This window comes from Parambassis ranga, chromosome 24 (assembly GCF_900634625.1).
Source record: "Parambassis ranga chromosome 24, fParRan2.1, whole genome shotgun sequence".
NCBI classification, from domain to species: Eukaryota; Metazoa; Chordata; class Actinopteri; family Ambassidae; genus Parambassis; species Parambassis ranga.
In genome coordinates, this window is record NC_041043.1 from 3,483,117 (window position 1) to 3,502,033 (window position 18,917).

At 41.7% G+C, this 18,917-nt stretch overlaps 1 protein-coding gene across 1 annotated transcript; it reads right to left on the bottom strand.

Annotated features, from left to right (window-relative positions):
- Positions 1 to 2,063: 2,063 nt before the first annotated feature.
- Positions 2,064 to 8,309, bottom strand: tagapb (T cell activation RhoGTPase activating protein b). Its single transcript, XM_028397539.1, has 11 exons — positions 8,155 to 8,309; positions 6,420 to 6,461; positions 5,994 to 6,078; positions 5,858 to 5,908; positions 5,597 to 5,660; positions 5,222 to 5,358; positions 4,958 to 5,119; positions 4,647 to 4,756; positions 4,172 to 4,358; positions 3,866 to 3,947; positions 2,064 to 3,728 (listed from the first exon to the last, which is right to left on the bottom strand). The coding sequence occupies exons 1-11, from the start codon at positions 8,226 to 8,228 to the stop codon at positions 2,593 to 2,595; spliced, it is 2,130 nt and encodes a 709-aa protein (XP_028253340.1). The 5' UTR covers positions 8,229 to 8,309; the 3' UTR covers positions 2,064 to 2,592.
- Between the last annotated feature and the right edge of the window lie 10,608 nt (positions 8,310 to 18,917).

Here is an 18,917-nt window from a genome sequence, read left to right on the forward strand (position 1 = left end):
AGGCTGGAGACTGGAGACCAAGGGTGTAGCTTTTGCATGGATGGAGGGAACGCGTCCCCACCAATAACTGTGTCCCTTCCTAAAAAAAAACAGATTCTCATTGGGTGCAGAAAGGGTTAAATTTGTTAGGTCCCCATGTCAAAAGCAAATCTACACTCCTGCAGGAGACCCTTTTACACAGAGACGCCACTAAGAAACTGCCATTATGACACGTCACGTAATGTTTCCTAAGAACCACTGCACCATTGTTGAGTAACATTATTTCCACTGTCACACAGCCATTATGACAAGTTGCACACATGGACTGCAGGTCAGAGCTTTAAAGAAGGCAATACAAGTTAAATCCTGCAAGCATCACTGACCTTTGTGCACAATGAGGGGTTTCTCACTCTTTGCACATGACTACCTGTGCGGCATTACAGTAATAACACTAAATTCCATGTAAACTTATTAAACTTATAAACTTATTTGCCTTCCTGTTACCAATAGGTGGTGCTTTAGTTAATTCTGTTTATTAGCATGAGACTTGCAAAAGTTATGCAAGTGAAGGAGGAGGGTCAGTTCACAACAAAAAGAGCATTATACTGCATTGTATCTACCTCCTGTTTGATGTTTCTATATTAAGCACAAGTGTGACAGCACCTTATTTACTGCAGAATACACACTGGTCATTGTTGCATTCAGTGGAATTCATGTTGAGTGTCGTTGATAATTAAAAAGCTCATTACTTTGAACTGATACTGGCGAATATATCACACCATCTCTGATACTTAATAAGCATTCACAGTGAGCCCAGCTGCAACAATGCATAATGATGACAGCTGTATAATGTGTTTATTGTGATTTAGACATAAACAGATCAGCCTGTTTATAAAGGCCTTCAAAGTATGAGGCACAAGTGAGTTGTTTTTTAGGGTCATGTCTGCTGGATGATTTATTCATAGTTCCTAGACGATGCTATTGACTGTATTGAATAGTCAAGAGTAAGTAAGTAAAACAAATGAATTAAATGTTGCCATGCAAACGAGGGTGCAGAAACTTCTTATTTCAGACCAACATAAAACAGGAAGTGGAGACACAAGACTGATTTGGTTACAGAGAGACTGCTGGATGGTGGCAGATCAAGGTGACCAAAGCACAAACAGAGTGACAAGCAAGTCGTATTAACATGTAGTCCTGATAATGGCAACACGGAGGTGTTCTAGAAGTTTGATAGCAACACACACAAGCAGTCCGATCAGGTGGTACCAGCACCCATGTGCTTTTTGTCCTAGTAGTCACATTGCGATGGCAGTCTATTCAACCATGATGTTAAGACATGTATGTAGATGTGGTGTGATAGTGTGTGTTAGTGTCTTAGTTTAGATTTGGAAAAACCCAGCAGCTGGGGTTGTGTGTAGATCTTTCAACAGCTATGTCATTGTGAGTGCTTCATACTGATCATTGGAATCAGGTGAGACCTCAAGTTTATTTTCACTCTTTACTTGAGAATTTGTGAAGACTTTTTCCATCACTTCACACTTCCTGTGTTTGATATGTGATAAGTATCATTTAGGGAGGCCTATAGTATTGGATTATTACATTACACTGTTAAAAAAAAAAAAAGGCATTTTTGTCTATTTTTCCAGTTCACTTCAAATCAGCTGCAAATTTTGCAATAAATTAAAAGAACTTGTTGAGGAAGGAAACGGTCTGTTTGAATAGTTAGAAAGGAAGGAAGAAGAAGAGGTGGCATCGGCTCATCGCGCACTCAGACAAGAGGAACAGCGATTCAGAGAAAAACCAAATCCGTCCATGTGACCACGTCTGGTTTCCTCCTCTGTTAGCAAACGGTATGTGCCAGAACACACTGTTCTCTCAATGAGGCCATTGACTTGTGTTACGCAACACTAACGAGAGAAAGTGTAGTTACTGTCCTCGCGTTAACTGTGTGTCTAATGACTCTGTTGTAATGCCATTCAAAGAACAGAGAAATCAGACACTTATTAACTTTGTCATGTTTTATTACCTTTAAAACTACTCACGGTGGATGTTGACGAGTCAGAAAAGATTACACATGTATGTTTCTTGCTATCATTCTTTATTTACATTTTAGCATTAAGACAGCATACTTAATGATCAGAAAAGTGCTTTAGTGTAGTGGAAGAAAAAGACTTCAGGAAGTGAAGTGAAAAAGCAAAACAAACACACAAACAAACGAAATGTGCTCAACATGTTACTGTACAAATAATACTTCAACAACACATTAAAAAAACCCATAGCATATTTTATCACAGCAAACTGTGTTCATAGCTTCATAGTGATAGACTAAATATCTATCATGATAACTACATATAATTTAATATTCGTACTATCAATAGCACTACCAGGAAAGTGCAACCACAGAGGCGGCACACGGATGACATTCATTCACAGTGACACAGAGCTGGCTACTACAAGAACTCGTGCAACCAGCCACTTTAAATGTGTGAGAGTGTCGGTCGTCACTATCCACCTCTTTAGCCCCTGAGGGATTAAAAGAATAGGGAAGCTTGTTGGGTTCTTTTAGCTTTGCCCACTGATATCTAGTCTGCACATCAGTTTCGAGGTCCGTCACACATAGGACTCCTTGGCATAAGAAAATTCCTCGAACACAGGCTGGCTGCACCTCCGTGACACCACCTCGTGACGGCCTGCGGACACAGACTCAGACATGGCCCTCTGGCGGAAAGGTTGCCGGTGCTCTACAGTGTTGGCTTTGTCATCTGGAGGCAAGTAGTCCTGATTGTACACGTACTGAGTGCCAAAGCAAGAGGGTGGAAAGTCATAGCTGACAGAAGATGGCCGGGACCTCCTCTGCAGCTCAGAGGCATCTTGTACAGTCATTGAGCCATACTGTGGAGGGGGACCCATGTTCTGCACAGCCTGTTCATATGATGGAGGCCTGCAGACAGCTGAAAGGGGGCGTGGTTTGCGCTGAAGGGGCGGGCTGGGCTGTGGATCTGCCTCACTTTGTGAGTCCTCTGGAAGTGTTTCACAGGGGAAGGAGGTGTCCTTCTGTGAGTCTTTCTTCAGGCTGCTCCTGCTGAATGTTGCTAGGCTCCTGGACCTCATCAGGACTTTACCGGCTGCTCTCACTGACCGTGAGCGCCTCTTTTCCTCTGCAGTTGGTTTGGCAGTGTCCTGTTTTGTCTTTCTAGCTTCTGAAGGCTGGCTGATGGTGTTTGCTCTCCTGAGACACCCCGGTGACACTTGTGGAGAACTGGTGAATACAGAGCCCTCTGAGTGGTTAGAGGTGGCACTTTCAAGGGAAGAGCACGAGCAGTCTTTGCTCATGTAGGACAGCTGATCCACATTTGAGCTGCTGCTGAGCTTTGAAAATGGCAGAACTGCCTTGGCTCCACCTCGACCTTTGAGCAGGAAGGAGTCGTCAGAGATCTGCTTTTTTAGGGGCTGCCCATCAAAGTCCCTGCTCCTCTCTACGGAGAAGTCATCATGGCTCCTGGCGTGGCTGCGCAGGCTCTCCAATTCAGCTGAGAGGAGGATTATGGGCTCGGAGCAGCGGCGGTTAAAGGCTGGTTTTGTGCCAAATTCAGACGACCAAGAAGAGGCAGTTGTGCTGGGACTGAGAGAGGAAGATGAGGATGAAGAGCCACACTCTCTGTGTGTGGATGTGGCGTTGACCTCAGCGTCTCCATCTGGGTCAGTGCTGTCATACGCAGAGTCATGATGCTGGGAGGACACAGAGTCTGTAGAGAAGTTGTAGAGAGGTAATAAGCTATCGTTGAGCTAGTGTGGGGTAAAATTGAGAATTCAGACAGAAACCAAATATTAAACCAAAACCAAATATTAGTTTTGGAAAGAAAATAACATCCGAGTGACTTACCTTCATCAGTATCCAGCAGATTTGGAATATTCTCTCCAAGAATCTCACAGTTCTCAATCAGGTACTGAGTCAGCTGTGTGGCCTGCAAAAACCAGAAAAAGGAGATGATTAAAATTATGTGAATGCTCTTCAAAAATAAAAGACATACAATCCATACTTCGTTTTTTTATAAAGCGCTCGACTAAACAGCCCTGAGGAGTCTGTGCAATCTAACTTGTGAAACCTTCAGAGGTTTTCTGCTCTGTGAACCACAAAGCTTCAAAGCACCAAAGGTGAGAAATGTATATTCATAACAAAACTTTCTACCTTCTCCATCTGTTCCTGTTGCTTATCTAGCGGTGTGTCGTCCAGCTGCAGCAGCGTGGGGCCGATACACACTGCCAGATTTGAGGCATCCATCTTGTTTACATCTGCGCTCTTCAGGATGTGATGGAGGACGCACATTAGATGCTGCAGGAGGAGTTTGTTGAGCCTTGGAAGATCGTCTACCACCCTGAAAGAGGAAGGAGATGAGAAAAAAAGACAGGAAGAAGTTAGGTTGGCGCTCCTTTTTTAAAAAGGGGTGGGTTAAAGATTCTTCCTTTTTTTAACAGAGAACAGACTGAACAAAAGGAGAAGTGGCTTCTAGTCTGCTTTCAAAAGAGGAGGCTGGGAGTGCTTTGCAAAACTCCACTCCAAAACCGTTTAACCACATAACTATTCATTCAAATACTTTCAGTATGTTTTAATAATAAAATGTCTTAGGCAGAGAGTGTGGACTCAGTAGCAGATGATTGCTTACTTTGTGATTTCCTGAGCTCTCTTCTGGGCATCTTCAAAGTCCAGAGCTGCCATCCACTTGTCATGAAGTTCAGACACCAGCAGGCTGCCAGGAAGTTCCTTCAGAAAGCTCTGCGATCAAATGAAACAGTGATCATTAATAAAAATGAGGTGTGTAGATGAACTACATTTCATTCATGATGATATCACATATTTAAATATTTCAGAAAACTAAGTACTTTGCAAATTCATGCTTCAGTGGCAGTGATTAAAATAAGTTATGTAAATCATTAGTGGTTTTTGCAAATTGCAGAAAGGATCACAGGAACCTACTTTGAGCAGTCCAACAAGCAGGACGACTGGCTGGCTCTCCATGTCCACCCCTGCACCGGTGTTCAGCTGCTCCCTGAGGTCCTTCATGATCTTGCTGTTGCACGGCTTCCGAAACACCCCCTCTGTGGATGGGCCTCTCTTCCTCAGCAACACCAGCATCTCCTGCAAAGAGGACGGGATAGGTGGGTCAAAGGTCACATAGGATTTCAAACAAAGCAGTGACAGACTTCTGAAACTACTGATTTAGGCTTTTGTCAGGCTTACGGTGACTGGTTTGGGAAGCGAGCAGCCGTCTGCACATATCTTGTTGAGGGGTTGTCCAAACAGCTGAGGCTTCTGCTTTGCTGCTTTGATGAAGCTGGAGCCCCTTTTGAGCCTCTTCATTAGGTTCCTCTTGGAGTCTGAGGGCAGCAGAAATGTTTTATCCATCACCATTTTATGTTACAAACAAAAAAAATGTTGGTGCGACATTGTAAGAGAACCAGGCGCACAAGAGGTGCAGCACAATGCTGCTCTCTTATCTTAGTTAGATTTCCTTTTTCAGTCTCTGTGGTTTTTTGTCACCTCTGCACATGGCACTCTTAACAAGGCCCTCCCCCCCCTCTGCTAAAACATGTAGAGAGAGACTTTCAAACTCACCAATGGACTGCTTTTCCTCTGGATTATTCGACTGTTTTGACAGCACAGACACCTTTGCATCGCCCTGACAACAAAACAGAGAAGCACTGTGGTGACGAGCACGCAAGAGGAACAACGAAGCAGGAGTGGGTTTTTTCTTTCAGTACCGTGCCGGCTGCACACACCCACGCCTGCTAACATGTGATCATAATTCACTACTGACAAATATAATAAATAAACAGAGACGCACAGGTGTAAGTCGGTGAAGGGGCTTTTACTTACATCACAATGCACAATTAGATGTTCCATGCCACCTCCTGTTAGAGTTTTAGTCTACAAGGTGAAACAAAGAGAGGATACTGAGAAATGTTTCCTTTCCTTTAATTTGTTGGTCTGGACAAAGAGATCAATCACTTACTGTGATGCTGCCACTCAAAACCTTCATGAGGACGTCCGGAGGTGAAGAAGCACAGCCTGCTCTTGCTTTTGCGTCTTTAATTTTTCTGTAATACAATAAAAAAACACATATTTACTTAAAAAAAACATCTAAATGTAGGGTGCCATGACTGAGCTTCAAGTCATTCAGTTTTCTCTCTAACTCCCCTCCACATCTCCAATGATTTTAATCAAATATAAGTTATAAATAAAAAATAAAATAAGAAAAAATAAAAAATATAAATAAAAATATAAAATAATTATAAAAAATTAACAGAACATTGACCTTTTATAATCCAAAATGTTCAAAACCTAATTTGTCTCAACACGACCTCATTCTGGAAAAAGATCTATCAAAAATCTATCAAAACACATGATTGATTTCTGATGTAAACATGGCTCCTCTTACCTGTGTAGAGTACCTAACCAGCGTTCTTTCACCTCAGGCGAGCTGCGGGCAAAATAACAGCATGGTGTGAGTTACTAATCCACAGAGAGAACACACCAGCACAGGCAGAGTGGGAGGACTGACACACAGCGAGCTACCAAGGCGTCTTTTAACAACTCTGGTGGAAAGTGTAACTCAGTCATGGGAACAGGAAGCAGCGTCACGGCGGGTCCCCAAACCAGACACCTTCCACTTCCTCAAAGACTATAGCTTCACTGCAGCTTGCTGTCCACCAGTGGAAAAAACCAAAGATGACGGAACACACACGCGTGCCTACGTACACACCTGAAGGGCCTCACCTTTAGTTTAGTGCCACGCACTTTTTTATTTTATTTTTTTTAACATCATATGGCTGCCAGTGTGAACAACAAGTGGGCACATGGTGTCTCATTGCAGCGAATGAAACTTTCCCACACTGAATCATTATCAGAGTCCAGACATCCAAACAGAAAGAGGTGTCTCATTCTCAGACACAACACTCAAAAACCCACCAGTGTATTCATCACTTTCTTGGAATACAGATAAAAGAGTAGGTTTTTAAGCTGATTTTGAGATTAATGTGGGAGTCAGTGAATAACACAAATGACTGACAAATGAACCCTCTTTCAATGAGTGACTAAAAAATGACAGTAACTCCTGATCTTTACAGTAAAGCTCATTGTTTCCAGATCAAGACAGAGCATGTTCATCCCCTCACATGAAGATTTGTCAATCAGCTTCACACTTCCTATTTTACTAGCTCCTATCTTGTGATGCTGCAGGGACGACTTTCTCCACACCACTTCCCTGTTTTAAAGGCCACAAATCATATGACCATTTATTACAAGTCCACATATTCTGTGTAAAGTCTCAGATTACAGTCATCCAATGACTGGCAAACACAGCCGAATAAGAAACAGAAAGCTCAATGGTTAGATAAACCTGCTAATAGGATGGTCTGCTATCATTGCGAATGACAAAGAATAAAAATGTTTAATCATCACCTTTTAGACTAGCTGTAACTGTAGGCCAACATGTTCTCACAAAAAAATGCCGCAATTGCTGGATAGTACATCCACCAGTCACAATCTCCCCATTTTGGGACAAATTAAGGCTTTCTTAATCTTAATCCTAATCTTAGAAACATATAATTTGGTGCTCGACATACAGCCACAAGGTGGTAGCTATAAGAAGGTACATACAACACGGCAGACTTCTAGCAGGAGTCAGAGGTTTGAGTCCCCCTGACACCATGAGCTGTTGTTTCATTTTTAATTTGGCATAAAAACACTACTAGTTAGAGATTACATACAGAGCAAGGGATTAAAAATCATCAACCATCTTAAAACATACAAATTCATAACATGAAGAGCTTACAAGGAAAACCATTTCCACTCTGCAGTTGCTAATTAAACACACTCACCTGTTCTGAAGACTGAAATATCAACCTCATGTTATGTTTACGGGCTGAGTATGAATATTATGTATTCTCTGTTTTCATATAACACACATGTTCTGTTGGGTAAAGCTCTGCAGGTTCTGTTTAGGACAATCTGTCTGTGCAGGGCTATATCTGTAAGACTATGACATAACAAAGGAAGTGCCATTCACGCTGTAAAAGTAACTATCCTCAAGAAAATAACTGACATTAGGAGAATTATGCATTAACAAGATTAGGATGTACAAGGAAAAATATCCTCACTGCATCACCGCTTACCGAAAACACACCAGACAAACAGTAAGAGCCCAGGCCAGGATGAAAGTCACCCTGAGGTCAATATCCCCTGTCATCCCATCTTCGTCCTCCTGCTCGTCCTCAAACCCATAAAGCCAGATGTCCTCGAGGCTCACTCTGTGCTTCAGACGGTAGCTGGCAGTCGACCTGTTGAATTAAAAGCAAACAAAAAGTCCTTTAAGTAGTCCTCTCATGGCTTTTTTCTTGGTATTACACTGCAGGTTTCAGTTCCATAAATTTCTGTCTCACTCTTTCTCCTCTCATTAGTGCTGCTGGTTTTGGAATATTGTTACAGAATAGAGGATATTATGACAAAGGTTACTTGTGTGATAGTCAATAGAAAAAAACATCAATAAATTTGTGTAAAGCTAATGTTTGATGTGTTTGTGACACCAAAGAAATATCACAGCGGTGTGTTCGAACTCTTTGTACCCTGAAGCTTTGTGCTGAGAGGCTCCTGGTAGAGCCTGAATAAAAAGCCTCTGTGATTGGCTCAAAAGCAGCTTCCACAAAGGTGACCAGACAATAAACAGGCAGAAATCATTTTCCCACCATGGCTTCATGCAGCCACACTTCAGTTTTAAACAGTGCCACCCTGCTGACCTGATTGTGTTTGTAGGACGCGCTGCTTTACCAACCCTGCAGCGTGGATGGGTAAGAGAGAAAATTACAAGTTGGAGAGGAGCTCAGGATGCAGGTGTTTATGGGAAAGAACCATGAAGAGACAACTGAGCTGTTGACCATGCAACATTGGGACAAATAAAGACAGATGGATTAATGTAGTGGGGGGTCCACTGTGCATTGTGTAGAAGGAAGATTATTATTATTATGTCTAGTTTTGATACATTTTTCCAGATTGCAACCGCTCTGTAAACGATGTTCCATGTAAGCCTACAATTTCCTGCCAATAATGTGCAGACAGCTGAACGGAAGGAAAAACATCTTTAAAACTAAGCTATGTATTTGACACAGCACACTTATTCACAACATAGAGCAGACAAACACCAACACGTCTAAAAGTGACAGACATGAGTAGTCTAGCTTTTTCACTTCCTTTAAAAGCAGAATTAGTTAATTAATTTCACACAAAAACACTGTTAAAACTGTGAGATGGAACCTTAAGGTGGACTGACCTAGCTTAGCTTATGGACATCAATCAAACACACTGCTTATTGAGAAAGACACAGAAGACAAAACTGTCCTCTCAAACAAACTACAAAAAGCTACATGACGTAGTAGCATGTAGCACAAAAACATGACTAGAAATAATGAGTGCTCATACGGCATATAAGCCTCCAGAATCTGTTTACTGTACTGTTGTCCCAGCTGTGAGCGGCTACAGGAACAGTGGGTAGGTCGCGGTACAGAGATGACTGTTTGTCCTCCCACTCAATGCGCTCGACTACGCTAGACTCACACGCAGTGTGACAAACAGATCCAATCCAACTCTATCTATCTATCGTGCAGGTCGGATCACAGCTGACCCTTCTCACCCTGGACATGGACTCTTTGAGCCACTCCCTTCAGGCAGGAGGTTACGATCCATTCGGACCAGAACCTCACGCCACAAGAACAGCTTCTTCCCCTCTGCTGTTGGACTGTTAAACTGTAATTAATGCACTGCTCTGCACTGTCACTTCACAAGGTCACTTTAGTATAGTCACTGCATATTGATGACGATTTGCACTGTTTACTCCATCTTGCACTATTTGTACACTAGTACCACCTCACCACTCAGCAGTGGACTATCTAGATGTCCACTGCTGAGTTTCCCCTCATGTGCTAACAGGGAACACCCCTGTGTGGTTTTTTTTTTTACTCTTAATTTACCAGCTAAGCATTGTTGGGAGATTCCCCAGCAGTCCAAGTGAGAAGGCCAAAAATACACAAGTTTTGATTTTAGTTCCTCTTTCACTCTCTAGTTCAAACTCTACACATCTCACATGTTCATCTCTGGAAAGTTGCTGAAATACCACATCAGCATTACTGTATTTCCCTGTTTTTTCATGTTTCTGTTACTTGTGAGTAATTTTATGTGGCATGGATGTTTATTCTCTTTACCGTGTAGCCTATGTATTAATATCTTACTTGAGTTTAGCAAAGACAATGACGTCGCTGAAGAGGAACAGGTGTCTCTCCCTGGTCTTTGTCCCCTCAGTGACCTGGACACACTCGTCCAGCAGCAGCTCTCCATTCTCACTGGTGAGGCCGAGGACAAATGGACTCTGCTCCACAGACACCCAGCAGGGAGCCTCTTCCCTGAGGACACACGCACACACACACACACACACTTAAAAAAAGGTAAGTGACAATGAGCCACACTCCTGTTTGATTAATCATAGGGCTAGCAGTAAACACTAACCAAAAGGAAGCTAGAGGGCTTCTAGACTTCATTTACAGTTGTACAGTGTAAACTTCAGGTATTCTGGGAAGATCAGGTGGGTTAGCCACTAGTTTCTCTTGCTACATGTGGTCAGTTTTAGTCTTTGTAGGATTAACCTGTGACAAGTAAAATAAATTTTGATCATTTAATCCTGAAGTTTGATCCCATAACATTAACATTATAAAGGAAAATAGGCAAGCTGGGTTGAAATCACACCTGACAGCTGATGCAGGGCTGCAGATGTTATGCAGCCCAGCTGCATAACATCTGCAGCCCAGAGACATGACACAGTTTCACATTTATCCACCATGTTGTTTTTCCATTAAAATATGAATATTTATCACATTTCTTTGAACTTTTACATGTTACCCTTTGCATACATTTGGATTGAGAAGCTTATGTAAGCAGAGGTTAAATTCTGAATTTGTATTCACAAAATTTACCATGGTTATGTTACCATATGTTATCTAATTCATTTTGTTAGAAATGTTGAATGATTGAAATTCAAAGCAAAGACATGATGAGAGCCAGTTAATTCGTCCAATGCTCCTTTATCTCATTGTTCAGATCTGTTTTTTAATTTTACACTAAACGGAGCATCAATGAAAATATTCTAACAACTCCAAAGTGTCACAGGTATTATGTTTTGGTGATTATAATCTAATGTGAACTACCTGAGGAAACTCACCTTTTACAGGCTCTAATCAATACAGCCTTCATCCTCCCCAAATATCAGGAAGTAATGCTTTAATATGAAGAAAATGTCAAATCCAAGCGAGAAGGTGTCACTGATCCAACCAGATCAATATGTGATTCACATCATAAACAAATGACTGAATCATGGTTGGATTTCATCTATAACTGGGAAGATTAACTCTTATCTTAGATGAAATTTTACAACAGTATTTATGCCTGCAGCAAAATAGTTTATAGTTAGTATAGTTAGTTGATGTTATTCTTTAAAAATAGAAAAAAAAATCCCTGCAGTGTCACAAACAAGTGAAGACCAGGCGAGTGAAGATGTTTGTTGTATGTGGTTCTGAAACTAGTTTGGTGATAGCTCGTCCCACTGAAATTCAAATTCTGACATTAGCGGTACTTTCCCTGTCACTCATCTGTGGTCTACTGAAGGTGACACATAAAACAAGAGGGAAAGCTTTGCATATGTGTGTGTGAGTGTGTGCGTGCGTGTGTGTGTGTGTGTGTGTGTGTGTGTGTGTGTGTGTGTGTGTGTGTGTGAGTGCGTGCGTGTGTGCGTGCGTGCTTGCAAACAACACAAACCAAACAGCTACAGTAGTTGTAAAGTCACACCTTGCATGATCACTGCTTGTTTATGTTCATAAGTGTGAGTTGTTTACAGCACTAAATATTACACATTTTTAAAGAGTGTGTAATAAGTCTCTTGTTGAAAGTGTGATAAAAACGACACTCTTCACTGCCAGAGGGTGACTAAGAAGAATTGTGCCTTATTGTGTTTCAAATATCACACGGTTTTGTATCAATAGACTTATCGATCTTTGCCCCAGAGCTTAACAATTATTGACCTATGAGGTCTCAACCCTTGTGACCTCCTCCACTTTACTGCCTTCATGGCCAAAAATGTACTCACCCTAAAAACTGCTATAAAATTATTATACATCAATAATATTTTTTCTCCTTTTTTTAAAAAACTAAATCACTTAAAAACTTCAGGAAAGTTTCAAATTTGTTGCAGTTTGAAAATAAATGATGAAAAATGATTTCAAACACAAACTAACTATTCTTGGGCCCCTTGGTGGTCACACATCGCCATAATATAACAAAAATACAAGAATTTCATTGGTCAGTTTTGGCTCCACAGGAAGTATCTGGTACTATATAAATTCGACATTTAAAAAAAGACGTTAAAAAACTATAAAAAGAAATTCCTGAGGAGGGCACAAGGGTTAAATACGTCAACGGCAGTCCCACAAGAGTGAAACTAACACCTACAGGCCCACCCACCCCGAACACATGATGTGTGTGTTTGAGAGCAGAAGGGGTGGATGTGTGAGAGTGGGATGTGTCTGACATTTGTCTTCTTTGCTTTGTGGGACTCGCCCACTGGTCTCCCTGGTGGTCTTAGTACAACTTGTGATGACAGTTTTAAAAGGTTAAAACGTCAGATAAACTAGAGAAGGTGATGCAGAGCCCACACGTCTGACGAGACCAAAAAAAAAAAAAACTTTTTATTGACCTGATGACTCAAAGCGTGGTTAGACGCCTCGTCACTCTACAGTCTAGAGTATATATAAATCCCTAAATCATCGTTTAATGAACAATTTCCTACATTGACACATTTAACTCAGCAATTGTGGAGAATAAGGTCCCTTCACAACAAAAGTCTGAAATCAGGTGATTAGTTTGTGTGACTGCGGATTAATAGAGAAGTCTCTTAGGATCTAATATGTCCAATTGTCTGAAGATGTCCACTTCTCATCAGGATAGGACTGCACAGAGACACTCCTAGGAGATACCTGGCTCTGTAGAAATGTACCATAGTTGTTCCTCTGAACACTGAAGCGCATGAGGAGGATGTTACAGCAGCAATATGAAACAACTTAGATCAAGGATCAATATCATCAGTGCAGCTTGGCCCTGACAGTCTGTATTGTAGCAAGTGAGGTTCAAAGAGCCTGTTGTTGGTTCAGAGCCCTGCTCAGTAAATCCCCACTGGGACATCTGTGCTTGTGGCCGGAGATGAGGCAGCTGTTTGCAACAACATGGTGACACTGTGACGTTCGACACGTGGAGAGAGTGAGGCAGTAGTGGTGATGTTGGGGGGTGTGAGGGTATCTGGGGTATATGATATGAGATATAAGCTTTCAGGTTACATGTGCACTGCCACCTGTAGGCCAGAGGCTGCAGGGAACAGAAGGTTTTCTCCTCTGAAACCAAAATTCTGATATTCAGTCATTTAGTCATTTTGAATGGGCCTAGAATAGACCGATACAACTGAATAGAAAAGAAAATAAGTCCTTGGCTTGACAGTCCTTGACTTTTACAATCCAGCTCAGGCAGTTTTTATTGCACTTTTATGGTTGGAAAAACTAGTGCTGTGAAAGATCATCCCTGTAAAACACATCAGCAGTGAAACCTGCTATGATTGTTTCTCTGTCTCTCTCTTTCATCTGTGAAGCTGTCAGTGAACAACTCCACAGGTCACAAACATACGAAGTGTTATTTGTGTTTATGCTGCACCACACCTCTCATATTACATTACTTACATTCGACATTGATTTGACCTTTGACCTCTTATTGTTTTTTTAATGAAATGTTTCATAATATCTGGCTCTCCTCTCTTGGTATGCATCGATTTCCTCATGTTACATAACTGAAAAATCATATCTCAGTGGGATTATAATTGGGTGAGAACAAATATAGATCAATGCCATTTCCACAACACAGCACCTTTTAGATCTCAAGACACACACAGCCTGAGACGCGCTTAGAGATGCTCAGAAGGGATGGCAGAACAAAAGTGCAGTGGGCTTTAAAAGGTTTAAAATGATGACATGCAGACCTGATAGGAGACCACGACATCCCCAAAGCCTTCCCAAACACCAGTGATGGAGCAGAGCGCCGTCTCTGAGCCAAGTGTCTGAGGTGCTAAGAAAACAGGAGACATGTAACGGTTAAACTCATAAATGTGGACTGTTTTAATGTAAATAAGATGCAACTGTAAAATCCATGCTTCCAAACATCCTACTCCTGATTGATCAACTTATAGGAGAAACCAGAGGGTTTGTATAAAGTGTTACATAAAGATAAAGTACACACGAGCCTGCAGAAGTAAAAAATACATCTAGCCCATGCTCAGCTTATGGGCTGACTCTGCTGAGATGACAGTTTACATGTTGCTTAGCAATGAGGTATTAAACTTAACACAAAAGAGCTTAGAGGAGGTTTTAAAAGTCATCCGTACACAGATGACATCCCTGTTTGTTTATTAATTTGAAACAAATAATGCTTCATTTTGGATCTTTAACATTTTAAAAGTGGTCGGTTGATTTCATGATTAGTTTAATTTCTCAATTATATATCACATAAACCAATGATACACAGACCAAACATTGCATGACAGCTTAAGTTCTGACCAGGCCTGTAAGAATGGATTATTAGATGCCTTTGTCCATTAGTTATCCATCAATTTACCTTCTGAGGTGAAACAAGGTGCTAGAATAAATGTCCCATTGTTAGAATTTCTGTGGAAACTGATCCACTGGTCTTATGTTTCACAATTTCTTTAAACAGAGGACTTTTTAAAAAATGTTGGATGGCACAGCTGTAGTGTTGAATGATAATAATTTAATGTATCTTTTCATTTTCCCAGCAGGAAGCCTCCTTTAGACAAATCATCATTTGTTTGCTTGTGTGAAAGAAAACAAACAGGCCCTCTGTGTTGTTTTGGCTGTTTTTGTGCTCTAATTGCTGGACAAACTGAGAAATTGGGTTAAACAGAAAAAAACAGCAACACAAAAGCTGGAACACTTAACAAAGCGTCTCTTTCTGGCTTCCACAAGGGGAGACAGGCTGGCACATGAAGTCCACTGACTCATGATGGACAGCGCCAAGCACACAGAGGAATGGAGTGACCTGTCTACCACATGTGAGGAGCTGGACAGACAAAAGTACCTCATTATATCCTCCATATTTCAATATTGAGACTTCTCTGTCCACAAGCTTTCTCTTCTGTGTAAAATTCATAAAGCCTTTCTGTCATATGTCTTCTTCTCATGCCATTAAGGTCTTTAAACTATAGGTAGTTATTCTGTCAAATGACTCAGTCCCTCTATAGTGCAAACCTGCAGTTGCAGGTGACTCATCCATCCACACACTGCATGCTCTGCTTAGGTTTAAATACATCGATGACATGACAAGATGACATAGGATAGAATAGGTACTTTATTAAACCGGAGGAAAATTCAAGACATGGCTGCATTAAGTCCATACAGTCAGTTGTACCACAGACCGCCCTGCCTAACCTTCAGGCCTTCAGGTGAGATTTCTGTAGGACACCACAATATGGCTGCTCTAAGTAAAAAAACTCAAAGGATGGCACACCCATGGTGAAGCCCCTCCCACTGACATGGAGGCAGTCTTATAGGACAGCTGGCTGCATTTGACAGTGAATGCATCTCACCTGGACATATCACAGTATGATACACTGTGTGTGTCTGACACATACATGCATATAGTAATAATCAATTCTCAGCTTACTGAGGTGCAATAACTCTATGCATAGGTTGACAGTCAGAGAGACATATAGAGACCAACAACTGACCACACTCACACCTACAGCCAGTTTAGAGCCATCACTCATTGGAATGTGGGAGGAAGCCGGCGGAATGTCCAGGGGCTCCACAGAGAGGTTCAAGCCCTAGGCCTTTTGCTGTATCACAGCACAGTGGATGTGGACAGAGCTGCACAAGGCAGCTTCTACCAGGTTGATGGTAATTTCCTATTTGCCCTGAAATCCTGAGCTACTCTTGCTAACTTCACTAGCATTAACACTTCTCCATAGTTCAACCATTTTGTCCAAATATATTCATATTGAATGCTAAAAAACAAGATGGCACAGGCGAAGCAGAGTCTAATCTGATGTGACTGGTTGACAGCATCCCATTTTGCTTTCATCTAGTCAAAATTCAATTAACAGTCAGCAACAGGATCCCTTTCACCTTTGCCAGCAGGCAGTGGATCAATACTCACAAGAGCAGGTGCAGCATCATCATAGCTTCCTCTTCTCATGGCTGCAATTCCATATTCGGCAGTGTCCATGCTGGAGTTTCCAAGTGAGGCCTAAACCCCCTGCTGCCCTGTGCTGCACCGTGAGCAGTCAATATGCTGCTTTCAATTTTGCAAAGCAGATAAGAGGCAGTCTGTGCTCCCAGTTTGTGGGGGCTTTGCTGTGAATGGGACGGGTGGAGCGGCAGGACAGAAATGACGCCTCCTATCCTGCACAACAGCTTCTTCTAGCTGGTGCTAATGAGGGTTTGAACAATGGAGGCCTGGCTGGCACACAAAACCCTCTCCAACCATGCCTCCCTCCCTCCATCTCTCCATCCCAGCCTGTCCTGTTACGCTCCACTGGGGCAGCTTCCTCCCATAATGAGATCGCCGTGCGTCCCATCAGGGACTGTCGCCTCGTCCTCATTTCCAGACTAACGAGGGTGAGATGTCGTGACAGCCATTGCTTCCAAAAAACAGGGTCTCACAGATCGCCCCCTCGTTCCTCATAGACATGATTCCTAAAGCTAGAGGGAGTTCATCTTTGTTGTTATTTACCTAGTTTGTGCATTTGAATATCAGCAAATTCTACTTAATGTGTCTTTAATGACAAAACCACCTGAAGCAGGACAGACACACATACGGACAGCATGTGCAGTCAGTTGTTGATACTGTCCTGCTTCCAGTCTGGACCTCATTAATGTTCTGTGACCTTTTGTCTCTGAATATTTTCCTCACATTTCATTTCAGAGGTACTTTGGTTTAAACAACAAATTAGTGGCTGTGTGGACATCCGCACCGAACCACATGTTCTGATGGACACATAGGACACATAATTGTTCTTCTTATACACATTTGAGTCCATACGTGCAGTGGTTAAAGGTTGTATAGTGCTCACACAAACAGGCGCTTACACTAACTTAATAGCAGGCCATTTTGTTTTCCATCGTATGTGAGCGACCTCGCAGCAACAACAAAGTCGTAAGTACCTAGATGTTTACACCACGCAGGCTTATGTGTATTCAGAGAAAGAAATAACATCCTCAAGGAAAATGACTGTGATGGCCCATTCAGCCACTTCAGCCTCTTCCCTGTGAGGCTTTGTTCTGTGACAAAATCACCTACATTTGCAAAATACATTAACGCCATTGACGTTAAATTGAAAAAACAAAGTGGAATTGTCACTTGAGTGGTCTGTGTAGTTTTGTCATCATCACACATTTCTGACTTAATACTGTGTAAAGACAGGAAGATGAGCAGGGACAGTAAGCAGACTCAGAGAAAACAAAAAGGTGGTGACACTGTCTTTAATCATGTTTCTTCATAAGTCTGCTGTAGAGAAAATGGCTAAAATTTTAAAAATCTTTTCCAAAATCATTCTGAGCAGTGATTCATATCCTCAAGCTGACTGAACAGCAGATGACTGTTATAACAATGTCAGTGTGTTATTATATCATTAGAGGTGAACCAGAAGGAGAGATTTACATAGAAATACATATTATACTCCTGTGTGTTTGCATCATTTCTCAGATTTTCTTACTTAAATTTAAAAAGAAAAACACTTTGGACTTATCCTTACAATAACATAATAATAAGGCCAATTAGCTTAGTATTTTATTTTATTTTATTTTATTTCGGACCTTTAGGAAATGCTCCTCAGCAGATCATCATCACTGTCAACTTGGTGCTCAGTGAGCTTCTTCCTCATCTCAGAGGGGGTACAGTCTGAATCACTTTTTACTTACGACGCCCACACATCAGCAGTGGACATTTTGACTCTGGTCCTAGAGGACCCTCCTGCCTGTGTGTTCTTCTGACTGCAGGTAGTACTTACAAAAGCTGCTGCAGACTGTTAAGCCTTTCTATGTCCAGATGCAGCTTTATCTAGCACAGTCAAATGTTTGACCACAGTATTTAGAGCTCAGTTCACATTTCTGCACCTTTTTTTTGCTCAGTGTTTTTCGCCTGTGTGATTTTCTGCCCTGCAGAGAGTTCACACAGGAAAATGCAATTAGGTTTTGCCACTTATTAGAACAATAGGAGGTGGAAACACTACATTGCTTTGTGCCTTCGCTCATCAATGCAGCCTATTGTTCAGAGGTTACATCATTGGCAGCACATTATACACATCGCTCTGCTCGTGTAAAGAATGGAAACAGTATCTACAACTGAGGCTTTAATGCGCTGCTCTTTGCTGTGTTGGAACTGTCACGTTCCATATGTGTTGTGTGTGTATGTGCATGTGACTTCTTCATTAATGGATGTGCTTAGGAAATACTTAAGAGGATTGCATATGCAAGTCCATCACACAGGATTACCTTACGATGCTCATACTCCAAGACATCACTCCAGTCCACAGTGGGGACCATCAAGGAGTGTGGATGTGAACTCATCCAGCAGCAGCTCTGTTCGCTTGATTTAAAGCCCTCGGATTTCTTGCATAAGAAGAAGATGGATACAGAGCGAGAGCAGCAGACAAATAGTTCTGCCACTCGTTAACATGCATGAAGCTGTTAAGGCGTTTACACAAGAACTCAGATATGGGATGGGTCAGCTCTGCGAGGGAATTTCATTTCCCTCTTCATGTATAAGAAGGTATTGAGTCATCAAACTA